General features: G+C 55.3%; 1 protein-coding gene across 3 annotated transcripts in view; it reads left to right on the forward strand.

Annotated features, from left to right (window-relative positions):
- SNRNP200 (small nuclear ribonucleoprotein U5 subunit 200) overlaps positions 1-17,598 on the forward strand; it is a 72,111-nt gene extending 54,513 nt beyond the window's left edge. The window contains exons 31-45 of one of the 3 annotated variants that reach the window (XM_062510779.1): positions 702-929; positions 1,787-1,978; positions 4,723-4,901; positions 5,336-5,487; positions 6,224-6,332; positions 6,969-7,077; positions 8,206-8,395; positions 8,883-9,047; positions 9,672-9,793; positions 11,613-11,756; positions 12,592-12,768; positions 14,913-15,073; positions 15,194-15,275; positions 16,216-16,308; positions 16,938-17,598. In XM_062510779.1, the coding sequence (XP_062366763.1) occupies positions 702-929; positions 1,787-1,978; positions 4,723-4,901; positions 5,336-5,487; positions 6,224-6,332; positions 6,969-7,077; positions 8,206-8,395; positions 8,883-9,047; positions 9,672-9,793; positions 11,613-11,756; positions 12,592-12,768; positions 14,913-15,073; positions 15,194-15,275; positions 16,216-16,308; positions 16,938-17,081 (2,247 nt within the window). In that variant the 3' untranslated portion in view covers positions 17,082-17,598. Of the gene's footprint in view, positions 1-701; positions 930-1,786; positions 1,979-4,722; positions 4,902-5,335; positions 5,488-6,223; positions 6,333-6,946; positions 7,078-8,205; positions 8,530-8,882; positions 9,048-9,671; positions 9,794-11,612; positions 11,757-12,591; positions 12,769-14,912; positions 15,074-15,193; positions 15,276-16,215; positions 16,309-16,937 lie in introns of those variants that run through there. The other 2 variants (XR_009934062.1, XM_062510780.1) reach the window with 2 other exon arrangements.
- The last annotated feature ends 171 nt before the right edge of the window (positions 17,599-17,769 follow it).

Here is a 17,769-nt window from a genome sequence, read left to right on the forward strand (position 1 = left end):
TGGTGGGAATTGTCCCATTTTACAGGGAATTCGGTGGGAATTGCTTGAATTTGCTGGGAATTGTCCCATTTTGAGGGAAATTTGGTGGGAATCGCTCCAATTTTGAAGCAAAGTTGGTGGGAATTGCCCCAGTTTTGAGGGGAATTTGGTGGGAATTGCCCCAATCTGAGGGAAAAATGAGGGGTATTTGGTGGGAATTGCCTGAGTTTGGTGGAAGTTGTCCCATTTTGAGGGGAATATGAGGAATTTGGTGGGAATTCGTCCAATTTTGAGGAATTTTGGTAGGAATTGTCCTATTTTGAAGTGAAGTTGGTGGGAATTGCCCCAGTTTGAGGGGAATTTGGTGGGAATTTCTCCAATTTTGAGGGAAATTTGGTGGGAATTGCCCCAGTTTGAGGGGAATTTGGTGGGAATTGCTCCAATTTGGTGGGAATTTGGTGGGAAGTGCTCCAGTTTTGATGTAGTTTGGTGGGAAGTGCCCCAATTTGGTGGGAATTTGGTGGGAATTGCCCCAGTTTGAGGGGAATTTGGTGGGAATTGCTCCAATTTGGTGGGAATTTGGTGGGAAGTGCTCCAGTTTTGATGTAGTTTGGTGGGAAGTGCCCCAGTTTGGGGATCACAGCCCTGCTCCTGTGTGAATCCTGGATAAATCTCTTGGGAACAGCCCCGAGTGGAGGCCAATGCCCATCTTCCCGGCGCAGGTTTTCATGGATTGGTACGAGAAGTTCCAGGAGCGCCTCAACAAGAAGGTGGTGCTGCTCACGGGGGAGACCAGCACGGACCTGAAGCTGCTGGGAAAAGGGAACATCATCATCAGCACCCCGGAAAAGTGGGACATCCTGTCCCGGCGCTGGAAGCAGCGCAAGAACGTCCAGAACGTCAACCTGTTCATCGTGGATGAAGTGCACCTGATCGGGGGAGAGAACGGGGTGAGAGCGCTGGGAGTGGGGCAGGAGGGACCCAGCCTGGAATGGGAGCAACCCTGAGGGGTTTGGGGTGGGTCAGGAGCAGATTTTCCTGATGGGATGGGATTCATGGGATCAATGGGATCCGTGGGATGGGATGGGATCCATGGGATGGGATGGGATGGGAGGTGTCCATGCCTTAGGAAGGTCGAAAGAGGTTTCCATGGGGTGTCCTAGATGGATCTCAGCCAGGAACAATCCTGATCCTGCTCCTCATCCCAGTCCTGATCCCATTTCTGATCCTGATGCTGCTCCTGATCCCACTCTCAATCCTGTTCTTGGTCCTGTTCCTATTCCTGATCCTGCTCCTTATCCCGCTCTCGATCCCATTCCTGGTCCCGCTCCTGATCCCATTTCTGATTCTGTTCCTGTTCCCCTTCCTGATCCCACTCCTGGTCCTGCTCCATCCATATCCCTCAGGAATATCAGCAGAGGTTTCCGTGGGATCTCCTGTGCAGATCTCAGTCCAATCCCGTTCCTGCTCCCTCTCCTGGTCACACTCCTGATCCTGCTCTCCATCCACATCCTTTGGGAAGCTCAGGAGGGCTTTCCCTGGGTTCTCCTGGCTGGATCTCAACCTGATCCCATTCCAGATCCCATTCCCAATCCCATTGTACCTGCAGGCCGTGCTGGAGGTGATCTACTCACGGATCCCATTCCTGACCCCCAACCCCATTCCTGATCTCATTTCCCTCACAGCCCAAGCTGGAGGTGATCTACTCATGGATCGCAATCCCATTCCAATTCCTGTTTTCCCCCACAGCCCATGCTGGAGGCGATCTGCTCACAGATCCCATTCCCATTCCCATTTTCCCCCGCAGCCCGTGCTGGAGGTGATCTGCTCGCGCATGCGCTACATCTCGTCGCAGATCGAGCGGCCGATCCGCATCGTGGCGCTCAGCTCGTCGCTGTCCAACGCCAAGGACGTGGCGCACTGGCTGGGCTGCAGCGCCACGGCCACCTTCAACTTCCACCCCAACGTGCGCCCCGTGCCCCTGGAGCTGCACATCCAGGTACAGACTCTGGGACAGCATCCCCGGGATCGTCGGGAGCTCTGGGTTCATTAATCCATGGCCATAATCCCTTGGGATGGTCAGGAGCTCTGGGTTCATTAATCCATGGCCATAATCCATTGGGATCGTCGGGAGCTCTGGGTTCATTAATCCATGGCCATAATCCATTGGGATGGTCAGGAGCTCTGGGTTCATTAATCCATGGCCATAATCCCTTGGGATCGTCGGGAGCTCTGGGTTCATTAATCCATGGCCATAATCCCCTGGGATCGTCGGGAGCTCTGGGTTCATTAATCCATGGCCATAATCCCTTGGGATCGTCGGGAGCTCTGGGTTCATTAATCCATGGCCATAATCCCCCGGGATCGTCGGGAGCTCTGGGTTCATTAATCCATGGCCATAATCCATTGGGATGGTCAGGAGCTCTGGGTTCATTAATCCATGGCCATAATCCATTGGGATGGTCAGGAGCTCTGGGTTCATTAATCCATGGCCATAATCCCTTGGGATCGTCGGGAGCTCTGGGTTCATTAATCCATGGCCATAATCCATTGGGATGGTCAGGAGCTCTGGGTTCATTAATCCATGGCCATAATCCCTTGGGATCGTCGGGCGCTCTGGGTTCATTAATCCATGGCCATAATCCATTGGGATCGTCGGGAGCTCTGGGTTCATTAATCCATGGCCATAATCCCTTGGGATCGTCGGGAGCTCTGGGTTCATTAATCCATGGCCATAATCCATTGGGATGGTCAGGAGCTCTGGGTTCATTAATCCATGGCCATAATCCCTTGGGATCGTCGGGAGCTCTGGGTTCATTAATCCATGGCCATAATCCCCTGGGATCGTCGGGAGCTCTGGGTTCATTAATCCATGGCCATAATCCCTTGGGATCGTCGGGAGCTCTGGGTTCGTTAATCCATGGCCATAATCCCTTGGGATTGTCGGGAGCTCTGGGTTCGTTAATCCATGGCCATAATCCCTTGGGATCGTCGGGAGCTCTGGGTTCGTTAATCCATGGCCATAATCCCTTGGGATCATTGGGAGCTCTGGGTTCATTAATCCATGGCCATAATCCCTTGGGATGGTCAGGAGCTCTGGGTTCATTAATCCATGGCCATAATCCCTTGGGATCGTCGGGAGCTCTGGGTTCATTAATCCATGGCCATAATCCCTTGGGATGGTCAGGAGCTCTGGGTTCGTTAATCCATGGCCATAATCCCTTGGGATCGTCGGGAGCTCTGGGTTCATTAATCCATGGCCATAATCCCTTGGGATCATTGGGAGCTCTGGGTTCATTAATCCATGGCCATAATCCCTTGGGATCGTCGGGAGCTCTGGGTTCGTTAATCCATGGCCATAATCCCTTGGGATCGTCGGGAGCTCTGGGTTCATTAATCCATGGCCATAATCCCTTGGGATCGTCGGGAGCTCTGGGTTCATTAATCCATGGCCATAATCCCTTGGGATCGTCGGGAGCTCTGGGTTCGTTAATCCATGGCCATAATCCCTTGGGATCGTTGGTGACTCTTGTTATTGTCAATTCATGACTAATTAGTTCCTTGCATTTATCCCTTGGGATTGTTGGTAGTTCTTGTTTAATTTGGTTTTGGTAATAATCCCTTGGGATCATTTCTTGTTTAATTAATCCTTGATAATAATCCCTTGGGATCTTTGGTGATTCTTGTTATTGCCAATTCTTGGCTAATTAATTCTTGGCAAAATCCTTTGGGATCATTGCTAACTATTGTTTAATTAATCCTTGGTAATTATCCATTGGGATCGTTGGTAACTCTTGCCTAATTAATTCTTGAGATCATTGTCAGTTCTTGTCTAATTAATTCTTGGAACAATCCTTTGGGATCATGGTTAACTCTTGTTTAATTAATCCCTGGTAATAATCCCGTGGGATCGCTCATAATTGCTGTCTAATTGATTTTTGGTAAAATCCCATGGGATCGTTGGTTTGGGATTGGGTTTGGGTTGTGGATGGGATGGGATTGAGATTGGGATTGGCCATTGATCACCAATACAAGGATCACTCATGGTCGTGTCAGAATTTGGAGAATTTTCCAGCGTTCCCCACCAGTCTGGCAGAGAATCCTTTGGGATTCAGAGGGATGGGATTGGGATGGATAGGATTGGGACTGATGGGATGGGATGGGATGGGATGGGATGGGATGGGATGGGATGGGATGGGATGGGATGGGATGGGAAGGATGGGATAAAATTCAGATTGGTGTTGGCCATTGATCACCAGTACAAGGATCACTCATGGTCGTGTTGGAATTGGTGAATTTTCCAGTGTTCCTCACCAGTTTGGCAGGGAATAGTTTGGAATTTAGTAGGATTGGATGGGATTAGGATGGATGGGATTTGGATTGGGATTGAATGGGATTAGGATTTGGATGGATAGGATTGATATTGAGATTGGGATTGGCCATTGATCACCAATCCAAGGATCAATTATTACCACATCAGATTTAAGCAAATTTTCCAGCCTTCCACACCAGTCTGGCAGGGAATCCTTTGGGATTCTGTGGGTTTGGATGGGATTGGGATGGATGGGATTGGGGTTGATGGGATGGGATAGGATTGATACTGAGGTTGGGATTGGCCATTGGTCACTAATGCAAGGATCAATCGTTACCATTTTTAAGCCAGATTTAAACGAACTTTCTGGCATTCCTCACCAGTTTGGCAGGGAATCCTTTGGGATTCAGCTGCATTTGGGATTTCTGCAGGGTTTCAACATCAGCCACACGCAGACCCGGCTGCTGTCCATGGCCAAGCCCGTGTACCACGCCATCATGAAGCACTCGCCCAAAAAACCCGTCCTGGTCTTCGTCCCGTCCCGGAAGCAGACGCGGCTGACGGCCATCAACATCCTGACCACCTGCGCCTCCGACGTCCAGCGCCACAGGTGGGACACCTGGGGACACCTGGGCACACCTGGGGACACCACGGGATGGGCCAGGGGGTTGAGGAATGTCCAGGGATTTGTTTTGGGGTTGGAGAACATCCAGGGATTTGTTTTGGGATTGGAAAACATCCTGGGATTTGTTTTGGGGTTGAAGAACATCCAGGGATTTGTTTTGGGGTTGGAGAACATCCTGGGATTTGTTTTGGAGTTGAAGAACATCCAGGGATTTGTTTTGGGGTTGGAGAACATCCAGGGATGGCTTTTGGGGTTGGAGGTGGAGATGGTGAGTTCCTGAGGGAGCTGAGGGGACTGGCCTGGAGAAGAGGGGGATCATGGGGTGGGACTGGGTAGATTGGGATTGGGATTGTGGTTGGGGTGGGACAGGAGATCCCAAAGGCCCTTCAGCACCAGAACCATTCCCGATACCTGCGCAGGTTCCTGCACTGTGCCGAGAAGGACCTGGTGCCGTACCTGGAGAAGCTGAGCGACCCCACCCTGAAGGAGACGCTGGTGAACGGGGTCGGATACCTGCACGAGGGGCTGACAGCCATGGAGAGACGCGTGGTGGAACAGCTCTTCAGCTCTGGTTGGGGATGGGATCCGTGGGATGGGATGGGGTGGGGTGGGATGGCATGGGGTGGGATGGCATGGGATGGGATGGGATGGGATGGGATGGGATGGGATGGGATGGGATGGGATGGGATGGGATGGGATGGGATGGGATGGGATGGGATGGGATGGGATAGGATAATGGGATAATGGGATAATGGGATAATGGGATAACAGGATGGGATTGGGATTGGGATCAGGATCAGATTTGGATTGATGAAAAGGGATGGGATCCATGGAATGGGATGGGATCCATGTGATGGGACCAGTGCCTGGAAAAGCCTTTCCTGGAGCCCAGCACTGCCCAGAGTGCTGGGACTGGGGATGATGCCCTGTCCCAACTCTGTGTGACCTCCCTGGGGACACCTGGAGCCCCTCCCAGGGCCTGGAGAGGGACAGGACACAGGGAATGGCTTCCCTCTGGGAAAGGGGAGATTGGGGTGGGATTTGGGAAGGAATGAGGGTGTGAGGGGCTGGGGTGGAATTCCCAGAGCAGCTGTGGCTGCCCCTGGATGCCTGGGAGTGTCACAGGCTGGGCTGGAGCCCCCTGGATCCACCGAAGGTGTCCCTGCCTTGGGTGGCACTGGAACCTCTCCCAGCCTACCCCACTCCAGGAATCTCAGAATTCCGAGATCTCCCCCTCCCACTGTCGGAGCGCCCCGAATCCCGGGATCTCCGTCCCCGCTGAGCCCGGGTGCCCTCCCTGTCCCCAGGAGCCGTGCAGGTGATGGTGGCCTCGCGCAGCCTCTGCTGGGGCATGAACATCTCGGCCCACCTGGTGATCATCATGGACACGCAGTACTACAACGGCAAGATCCACGCGTGAGTCCTCGGCTGGGGTCGGGGCTCGGTGGGATCGGGATCGGGATCGGGATCGGATGGGATGGGATTCGGATCGAGGTGGGATTCAGATTCGGATTGGGATGGGGTTCAGATTCAGATTGGGATGGGATTGAGATTAAAATTCAGATGGGGATGGGATTGAGATTGGAATGTGATGGGATTGAGATTGGGATTGGTATTGAGATTGGTGTGGCACTGGGGTGGGACTGGACAGGGTGGGGTGGGATTGGATTCAGATTGGGATGGGGTAGGATTGGGATGGATGGGATTGATACTGGGATTGATCATGGGATTGGGGTTGGGATTGGGATGGGATTGAATCATAGGGTAGGGATGGGATGGGATTGGGATTGGGATTGGGATCCCAGGTGGGCTGGGATGGATGGGATTGGGATCTCAGGTGGGCTAAGATGGATGGGGTAGGATTAGGTTTGGGATTGGGATCCCAGGTGGTCTAGGATGGATGGGATGGGGTTGGGATTGGGGCTGGGGTTGGGATTGGGGTCGGGGTCGGGATTGGGGTCGGGACTGGGTTTGGGGTCGGGGTCGGGATTGGGTTTGGGGTGGGGACTGGGGCCGGGGTCCCCGCGCAGCGCTGACCCGTGTCCCTGGCAGGTACGTGGATTACCCCATCTACGACGTGCTGCAGATGGTGGGCCACGCCAACCGGCCGCTGCAGGACGACGAGGGCCGCTGTGTCATCATGTGCCAGGGCTCCAAGAAGGTGGGCATGGATCTGGGAACGTGGGGTGGGCGTAGGGTGGGGTGAGATCCATGGGATAGGGTGGAGTAGGGATGGGGGGATGGGATTGGGATGGGATGGGATAATGGGATGGGATGGGATGGGATTGGGATGGGATGGGATAATGGGATGGGATGGGATGGGATAATGGGATGGGATGGGATGGGATGGGATAATGGGATGGGATGAGATGGGATGGGATAATGGGATGGGATGGGATAATGGGATGGGATGGGATAATGGGATGGGATGGGATGGGATGGGATGGGATAATGGGATGGGATGGGATGGGATGGGATGGGATAATGGGATGGGATGGGATAATGGGATGGGATGGGATTGGGATGGGATAATGGGATGGGATAATGGGATGGGATAATGGGATGGGATGGGATGGGATGGGATAATGGGATGGGATGAGATGGGATGGGATAATGGGATGGGATGGGATAATGGGATGGGATGGGATAATGGGATGGGATAATGGGATGGGATAATGGGATGGGATAATGGGATGGGATGGGATAATGGGATGGGATGGGATGGGATGGGATGGGATGGGATAATGGGATGGGATGGGATGGGATAATGGGATGGGATGGGATGGGATGGGATAATGGGATGGGATGGGATGGGATGGGATAATGGGATGGGATGGGATGAAAATGATGGGATGGAGTGGGATCAGTGGGATAGGATGGATGGGATGGAACGGAATAAAAGGGATCAGTGGGATGGGACGGATTGGGATCCATGGGATCAGTGGGATGGGATGGGATGGGATGGGATGGGATGGGATGGGATGGGATGGGATGGGATGGGATGGGATGGGATGGGATGGATGGGATGGGATCAATGGGAAGAATAGAATCAGTGAGATGGGATGGAGGAGATGGAATGGGTGGGATGGGATCAATGGGATCGATGGGCTGGGATGGAATGGGATCCATGGGATAGGGTGGGGATTAGGATGGGATGGAATCCTCACTAGGGATTGGGATCACCATGGGGACAATCCAAACCCTCCCAGAGCACAGCACTGGGCATTCCCCCAGCATTTTTGGGATGAATTCTTGAATTCTTTCCCTTTTCCTGCCCGTCCTGCTGCAGGATTTCTTCAAGAAGTTCCTGTACGAGCCTCTGCCGGTGGAGTCTCACCTGGACCACTGCATGCACGACCACTTCAACGCCGAGATCGTCACCAAGACCATCGAGAACAAGCAGGACGCCGTGGACTACCTGACCTGGACCTTCCTGTACCGCAGGATGACCCAGAACCCCAACTACTACAACCTGCAAGGTGAGCAGGGGCAGTGCTGCGGCCAGGAGCAGCCCTGGGGTGTCCTGGTGTGGGAGTGGTGCTGGACAACCCGTCCTGTCCTGTCCTGTCCATGCCATGATCCCATTATCCTCCTGTCCCATTATCCCATTTACTATCCCTGTCCCACTGCCCCATCCCATTATCCCATTAACCCATTTACCATCCCTGTCCCATCTTATCCCATCCCATTATCCCATTATCCCATTTACTATCCCTGTCCCACTGCCCCATCCCATTATCCCACTGTCCCATTTACTATCCCTGTCCCACTGCCCCATCCCATTATCCCACTGTCCCATTTACTATCCCTGTTCCATCTTATCCCATCCCATTACCCCATTACCCATTTCCCCGTTATCCCACTATCCCATTACCCTATTATCCCATTACCCCTCTACCCCGTTACCCCATTACCCAATACCATCATTCCCACCCCATCCCCGTGTGTCCCGTGTCCGTCCCGCAGGCGTGTCCCACCGGCACCTGTCGGATCACCTGTCGGAGCTGGTGGAGCAGACCCTCAGTGACCTGGAGCAGTCCAAGTGCATCAGCATCGAGGACGAGATGGACGTGGCCCCGCTCAACCTGGGCATGATCGCAGCCTACTACTACATCAACTACACCACCATAGGTGACACAGCCCTGCCACAGGGCTTTGCACCCCAAAAACCCCTGCTGCTGATGAGGTTACCAAAAAAATACCTGATTATGGGGTTTGCACCCCAAAACCCTCTGATGGGGTTCCCAGAAAAAAATCCCTGGGTTTGGGGGGATCCAAAAAAATCCCTGGGTTTGGGGGGTTCCCCCACACAATAGTCCCTGGATTTGAGTGTTTTCCCCTATAAAAATCCCTGTGTTTGGGTGTTTTCCCAAAAAAAACCAAAAAACTCTGTTTGGGTGTTTTCCCCCAAAAAAATTCCCTGGATTTGGGTGTTTTTCACCTACATAAGTCCCAGGATTTGGGGGATTTCCCCAAAAAAATTCCTGCCCTTGGGGGTTTCCTTCAAAAAATCCCTGGGTTTGGATGTTTTCCCCAAAAAAATCCCAATTTTAGGGTGTTTCCCCCCCAGAAAAATCTCTGGGTTTAGGGATTTCTCCCCCAAAAGAATCTCTGGGTTTGGCTGTTTTCCAAAAAAATATCCCTGGGTCTGAGAGATTGCCCCAAAACAATCGCTGGTTTTGGGTTTTCTCCACAAATTCCTGATGTTTGTGTATTCCCTCCCAAAACTCCTGTTTTTTGTGTGTTTTTCCCCAGAACTGTTCAGCATGTCGCTCAACGCCAAGACCAAGGTGCGGGGGCTGCTGGAGATCATCTCCAACGCCGCCGAGTACGAGAACATCCCCATCCGGCACCACGAGGACAACCTGCTGCGCCAGGTCAGGGTGTCCATGGGGTCACTGGGATCATTGGGATGGGATCCATGGGATCCATGAGAACATCCCCATCCGGCACCACGAGGACAACCTGCTGCGCCAGGTCAGGGTGTCCATGGGGTCACTGGGATCATTGGGATGGGATCCATGGGATCCATGAGAACATCCCCATCCGGCACCACGAGGACAACCTGCTGCGCCAGGTCAGGGTGTCCATGGGGACACTGGGATCATTGGGATGGGATCCATGGGATCCATGGGATCCATGAGAACATCCCCATCCGGCACCACGAGGACAACCTGCTGCGCCAGGTCAGGGTGTCCATGGGGTCACTGGGATCATTGGGATGGGATCCATGGGATCCATGGGATCCATGTGAACATCCCCATCCGGCACCACGAGGACAACCTGCTGCGCCAGGTCAGGGTGTCCATGGGGTCACTGGGATCATTGGGATGGGATCCATGGGATCCATGAGAACATCCCCATCCGGCACCACGAGGACAACCTGCTGCGCCAGGTCAGGGTGTCCATGGGGTCACTGGGATCACTGGGATGGGATCCATGGGATCCATGGGATCCATGAGAACATCCCCATCCGGCACCACGAGGACAACCTGCTGCGCCAGGTCAGGGTGTCCATGGGGTCACTGGGATCATTGGGATGGGATCCATGGGATCCATGGGATCCATGTGAACATCCCCATCCGGCACCACGAGGACAACCTGCTGTGCCAGGTCAGGGTGTCCATGGGGTCACTGGGATCACTGGGATGGGATCCATGGGATCCATGGGATCCATGAGAACATCCCCATCCGGCACCACGAGGACAACCTGCTGCGCCAGGTCAGGGTGTCCATGGGGTCACTGGGATCACTGGGATGGGATCATTGGGATCCATGGGATCCATGTGAACATCCCCATCCGGCACCACGAGGACAACCTGCTGTGCCAGGTCAGGGTGTCCATGGGGTCACTGGGATCATTGGGATGGGATCATTGGGATCCATGTGATCCATGTGAACATCCCCATCCGGCACCACGAGGACAACCTGCTGCGCCAGGTCAGGGTGTCCATGGGGTCACTGGGATCATTGGGATGGGATCCATGGGATCCATGAGAACATCCCCATCCGGCACCACGAGGACAACCTGCTGTGCCAGGTCAGGGTGTCCATGGGGTCACTGGGATCATTGGGATGGGATCATTGGGATCCATGGGATCCATGTGAACATCCCCATCCGGCACCACGAGGACAACCTGCTGCGCCAGGTCAGGGTGTCCATGGGGTCACTGGGATCATTGGGATGGGATCATTGGGATCCATGGGATCCATGTGAACATCCCCATCCGGCACCACGAGGACAACCTGCTGCGCCAGGTCAGGGTGTCCATGGGGTCACTGGGATCATTGGGATGGGATCATTGGGATCCATGGGATCCATGTGAACATCCCCATCCGGCACCACGAGGACAACCTGCTGCGCCAGGTCAGGGCATTGGGGTGGGATTCAGTGGGATCCACGGGATCCAATGGGACCTCTGGGAACCATTGCATCAATGGGATGGGATCAGTGGGAACAATGGGATGGGATGGGATGGCAATGGGGTCAAGGGGATAATGGGATCAAGCGGGTGGGATGAGAATGGGATGGGATCAATGGGAATGATGGGATGCGATGGAGACGGGGATAGGATGAGCCCTCAATAACCCCAACCCTGTTCATTGCCTAATCCCAAAGCCTCTCTCCCTGCTGGTTTTGGGGCTCCAGCCCCGATTTGGGATTTGAGCACTGAAGGCTTTCCCCTCCACCCGCAGCTGTCCCAGAAGGTGCCCCACAAACTGACCAACCCCAAATTCAACGACCCCCACGTCAAGACCAACCTGCTGCTCCAGGCCCACCTGTCCCGGATGCAGCTGAGCGCCGAGCTGCAGTCGGACACCGAGGAGATCCTGAGCAAGGTGGGACCAGAGCCCCAGATCCTGCTCAGGGCACAGGGAATGCTGTGAGGGGTTCTGGGGGTGAGGGGCTGGAGGGACCCCACACCCGACATGGGACAGCGGGCTGGAACTGGGCATGGGCTGGGACTTATGGCCAAGGAAAGCGTGGTGGGGTGGTGAGGTTCTCCAGGGGTTGCTCCATCCCATGGGGTCAGTTCTGTGGGAGTTCCTCCAGCCTGGAACTGCTCCAGCCTGGGTCCATCCCATGGGGTCCCCATCCCTGGCTGTGTCACTGACCATCACTGACCATCCCTGACCATCCCTGTCCATAGCACTGACCATCACTGACCATCACTGACCATCCCTGTCCCTGTCCCTGACCATCCCTGTCCCTGTCACTGACCATCACTGACCATCCCTGACCATTCCTATCCCTGTCACTGACCATCCCTGTCCCTGACCATCCCTGACCATCACTGACCATCCCCGTCCCTGTCACTGACCATCCCTGTCCCTGTCACTGACCATCACTGACCATCACTGACCATTCCTATCCCTGTCCCTGACCATCCCTGACCATCACTGACCATCCCCGTCCCTGTCACTGACCATCCCTGTCACTGACCATCACTGACCATCACTGACCATTCCTATCCCTGTCACTGACCATCCCTGACCATTCCTATCCCTGTCACTGACCATCCCTGTCCCTGTCACTGACCATCACTGACCATCACTGACCATTCCTATCCCTGTCACTGACCATCCCTGACCATTCCTATCCCTGTCACTGACCATCCCTGTCCCTGTCACTGACCATCACTGACCATCACTGACCATCCCCGTCCCTGTCCAGGCCATCCGGCTGATCCAGGCCTGTGTGGACGTGCTCTCCAGCAATGGCTGGCTGAGCCCGGCGCTGGCCGCCATGGAGCTGGCCCAGATGGTCACTCAGGCCATGTGGTCCAAGGACTCGTACCTGAAGCAGCTGCCCCACTTCACCTCTGAGCACATCAAACGCTGCACGGACAAGGTACGGCCTGGGGACACCCGGGGACACCCGGGGCTCGGGAATCTCAGGCTCAGATTTTTGGGAAAAGCTGGAATTGGAGATTCAGGATTTCTGATTTAGGATTTTGGAAATCCCATGGGTTTTAGGGATTTCCTCAATCCTGAAATCCGTTTAGAGACGGCAGAGTTGGGATGAGTCGGTTTTGTGGTGAATCCAGGAGGGAAGAGCTTTAATCGGGGTTAAAATTACTTCACTAATTAATGAGGGTACCCCAAGTTATTCCACCAGTTAACAAAAAACTGACGAGTTATTTTCGCTGTTTAACGAGCACCAGATGAGCTCTGGTGGGGGGCTGAGATAGCAATTAATGAGACCCCTGAGTTATTCCCGTGATTAACGAGATACCCTGAATTACTCCCCTTATTAACAAGGTCCCGAGTTATTCTGCCAATTAATGAGGTGGAGGTGGCAATGCCCAGAATTCCTGGAATTCCCAGAATTGCAGGAAGTTAGTCTGGGGTTTCTTGGGGTGTGTGTGGTTTGAATTCCTGGAATTTTAGGACAAGGAAGGGTCTGTGGTTTCCTGGGGGTGGGTAGAGTTAGGGACTGCCGTCATTCCCGTCAGCATTCCCATCATTACGGTCCGGTCCGGTTGTATCCCTGGCATTCCCAGCACTCCCATTGGCATTCCCGGCATTCCCATCATTCCCGTTGGCATTCCTATCATCCCCATTGGCATTCCTGTCATCCCCGGTATCCCTGGCATTCCCAGCATTCCTATTGGCATTCCCATCATTCCCGGCATTCCATCGCTCCCATCGGCATTCCCGCATTCCTGTCTGTATCCCTGTCATTCCTGTCATTCCTGTCTGTATCCCCGTCATTCCTGTCGGTGTCGCTGTCGTTCCCGTTGGCTTTCCCATCATTCCCGTCGGTGTCCCGGTCGTTCCCGTTGGCGTTCCCGTCATTCCCGTCGGTGTCCCTGTTGTTCCCGTTGGCGTTCCCGTCGTTCCCATCATTCCCGTCGGTGTCCCTGTCGTTCCCGTCATTCCCGTCGGTGTCCCTGTCGTTCCCGTCATTCCCATCGGTGTCCCGGTCGTTCCCGTTGGCGTTCCCGTCATTCCCGTCGGTGTCCCTGTCGTTCCCGTCATTCCCATCGGTGTCCCGGTCGTTCCCGTTGGCGTTCCCGTCATTCCCGTCGGTGTCCCTGTCGTTCCCGTCATTCCCGTCGGTGTCCCAGTCGTTCCCGTTGGCGTTCCCGTCATTCCCGTCGGTGTCCCTGTTGTTCCCGTTGGCGTTCCCGTCGTTCCCATCATTCCCGTCGGTGTCCCTGTCGTTCCCGTCATTCCCATCGGTGTCCCGGTCGTTCCCGTTGGCGTTCCCGTCATTCCCGTCGGTGTCCCTGTCGTTCCCGTCATTCCCGTCGGTGTCCCTGTCGTTCCCGTCATTCCCATCGGTGTCCCTGTCGTTCCCATTGGTGTTCCCGTCATTCCCGTCAGTGTCCCTGTCGTTCCCGTTGGTGTTCCCGTCATTCCCGTCGGTGTCCCTGTCGTTCCCGTTGGCGTTCCCGTCATTCCCGTCGGTGTCCCGGTCGTTCCCGTTGGCGTTCCCGTCATTCCCGTCGGTGTCCCGGTCGTTCCCGTTGGCGTTCCCGTCATTCCCGTCGGTGTCCCGGTCGTTCCCGTCATTCCCGTCGGTGTCCCTGTCGTTCCCGTTGGCGTTCCCGTCATTCCCGTCAGTGTCCCGGTCGTTCCCGTCATTCCCGTCGGTGTCCCTGTCGTTCCCGTTGGTGTTCCCGTCATTCCCGTCGGTGTCCCGGTCGTTCCCGTTGGCGTTCCCGTCATTCCCGTCGGTGTCCCGGTCGTTCCCGTTGGCGTTCCCGTCATTCCCGTTGGTGTCCCGGTCGTTCCCGTCATTCCCGTCGGTGTCCCTGTCGTTCCCGTCATTCCCGTCGGTGTCCCGGTCGTTCCCGTTGGCGTTCCCGTCATTCCCGTCGGTGTCCCTGTCGTTCCCGTCATTCCCGTCGGTGTCCCGGTCGTTCCCGTTGGCGTTCCCGTCATTCCCGTCGGTGTCCCTGTCGTTCCCGTCATTCCCGTCGGTGTCCCTGTCGTTCCCGTTGGTGTTCCCGTCATTCCCGTCGGTGTCCCTGTCGTTCGTCGCTCCAGGGCGTGGAGAGCGTGTTTGACATCATGGAGATGGAGGACGAGGAGCGCACGGCGCTGCTGCAGCTGCCCGAGGCACAGATCGCCGACGTGGCGCGGTTCTGCAACCGCTACCCCAACATCGAGCTGTCCTACGAGGTGGGGGACAGGGACAGCATCCGCAGGTGAGACGGGGACACCGGGGGGACTGGGGACACCGGGGTGGGATTGGGGTCGCCGGGGTGGGGTTTGGGATGGGATCAGGACGCAATCCCACAGCTGCTGATCCCGTTCTGTGTCCCCAGTGGTGGTCCCGTGGTGGTGCTGGTGCAGCTGGAGCGGGAGGAGGAGGTCACGGGGCCAGTGATCGCCCCCCTGTTCCCACAGGTACTGCGGGGCCCAGGGATCAGTGGGGTCGGGATCCAGGGATCACTATCCAGGGATCCATGGGATCAGTGGGGTCGGGATCCAGGGATCACTATCCAGGGGTCCATGGGATCAGTGGGGCCGGGATCCAGGGATCACTATCCAGGGGTCCATGGGATCAGTGGGGCCGGGATCCAGGGATCACTATCCAGGGATCCATGGGATCAGTGGGGTCGGGATCCAGGGATCACTATCCAGGGGTCCATGGGATCAGTGGGGTCGGGATCCAGGGATCACTATCCAGGGATCCATGGGATCAATGGGGTTGGGATCCATGGTATCACCGGGGTCAGTATCCAGGGGTCCATGGGATCTATGGGGTTAGGATCAGTGGGGTTGGGATCCAGGGATCACTATCCAGGGATCCATGGGATCAGTGGGGTTGGGATCCAGGGATCAGTGGGGTCGGGATCCAGGGATCATTGGGGTTGGGATCCAGGGATCAGTGGGGTCGGGATCCAGGGATCATTGGGGTCGGGATCCAGGGATCAGTATCCAGGGATCCATGGGATCATTGGGGTTGGGATCCAGGGGTCCATGGGATCATTGGGGTTGGGATCCAGGAATCATTGGGGTCGGGATCCAGGGATCAGTATCCAGGGATCCATGGGATTGATGGGCAGATAGGACAGATCTGTCCTCAAGTCTCTGAGTCCCTGTCCCTGCTCTGGAGTGTCCCAGTGAGAGTGTCCCATAACACGGCTGGGTGATGGCAGAGGGGGAGTGGCACTGAGGTGACAGTGTCCCCGATGTCCCCACAGAAGGGAGAGGAGGGCTGGTGGGTGGTGCTGGGGTGGCACTGAGGTGACAATGTCCCCGATGTCCCCACAGAAGGGAGAGGAGGGCTGGTGGGTGGTGCTGGGGTGGCACTGAGGTGACAATGTCCCCGATGTCCCCACAGAAGCGAGAGGAGGGCTGGTGGGTGGTGATCGGGGACTCCAAGTCCAACAGCCTCATCTCCATCAAACGCCTGACGCTGCAGCAGAAGGCCAAGGTGACACTGGGGACACTGGGGGACACTGGGGGGACACTGGAGGGTAAACACACGGGTGACATCAGGGCAGTGACACTGAGGTGTCACAGGGGGGATGCCATGGGCTGGGTGACCCCAGTGACCCTGGGTGACCCCAGTGACCCTGACTGACCCCAGTGACCCTGGGCGAACCCAACTGACCCCAGTGACCCTGACTGACCCCGTGTGACCCTGACTGACCCCAGTGACCCTGGGTGAACCCGACTGACCCCAGTGACCCCGTGTGACCCTGACTGACCCCAGTGACCCTGGGTGAACCCGACTGACCCCAGTGACCCTGACTGACCCCAGTGACCCTGGGTGACCCCAATGACCCTGACTGACCCCAGTGACCCTGGGCGAACCCGACTGACCCCAGTGACCCTGGGTGACCCCAGTGACCCTGACTGACCCCATGTGACCCTGACTGACCCCATGTGACCCTGGGTGACCCCAGTGACCCTGACTGACCCCGTGTGATCCTGACTGACCCCGTGTGACCCCAATGACCCTGACTGACCCCAATGACCCTGACTGACCCCAGTGACCCTGGGCGAACCCGACTGACCCCAGTGACCCTGACTGACCCCGTGTGACCCCCGTGTCCCCAGGTGAAGCTGGATTTCGTGGCCCCAGCAGCAGGCACGCAGCACTACACGCTGTTCTTCATGAGCGACGCCTACATGGGCTGTGACCAGGAGTACAAGTTCAGTGTGGACGTCAAGGAGGCCGAGAGCGACTCTGAGTCTGACTGAGAGCCACACCCCACTGAATGCCACAAAAACCCACAGAATCCCACAAAAATCCCATAAAAACCCAGCAAAATCCCTTTAAAAACCCAGCAAAATCCCATTAAAAAACCCCGAGTAAAATCCCACAAAAACCCCACAGAATCCCATAAAATCCCGAGTAAAATCCCATAAAAACCCCAGCAACATCCCATAAAATATCAGGAAAATCCCAGCAAAATCCTATGAAAAATGAAAAAAAAATTCCCACAAAAAAACCCACCCAAATACCGTGAACTCCCATAAAGATCCCCCCAAAAAAATCCCATGAAAAACCCCCAGCCAAATACTATAAAGTCCTACAAAATCCCACATCCCAGAAAAATCCTACCCAAGTCCCATAAAATCCCACAAAATCCCATCAAGTCCCAGAAAATCCCATAAATGCCCCCAAACCCCTCCCTGTGTTCCTGTTTAGGGTTTTGATGTTTTGTACAGAGGTTTTTTTTTTTTAGGTTGGAATAAACTTCAGGATCTGACTCGGCTTTGGTGCTGGATCCCAAATTCCCCGATCCCAAAATTCCCCGATCTCAAATTCTTGGATCCCAGACTCTTGGACCCCAAACTCTTGAAACCAAAAATTCCTGGATCCCAAATTCCCGAATTCCAAACCGCTGGGATCCCAAATTCCCGCACCCCAAACTCCTCTGGGGTC

Source organism: Cinclus cinclus, chromosome 29, assembly GCF_963662255.1.
Source record: "Cinclus cinclus chromosome 29, bCinCin1.1, whole genome shotgun sequence".
NCBI classification, from domain to species: Eukaryota; Metazoa; Chordata; class Aves; order Passeriformes; family Cinclidae; genus Cinclus; species Cinclus cinclus.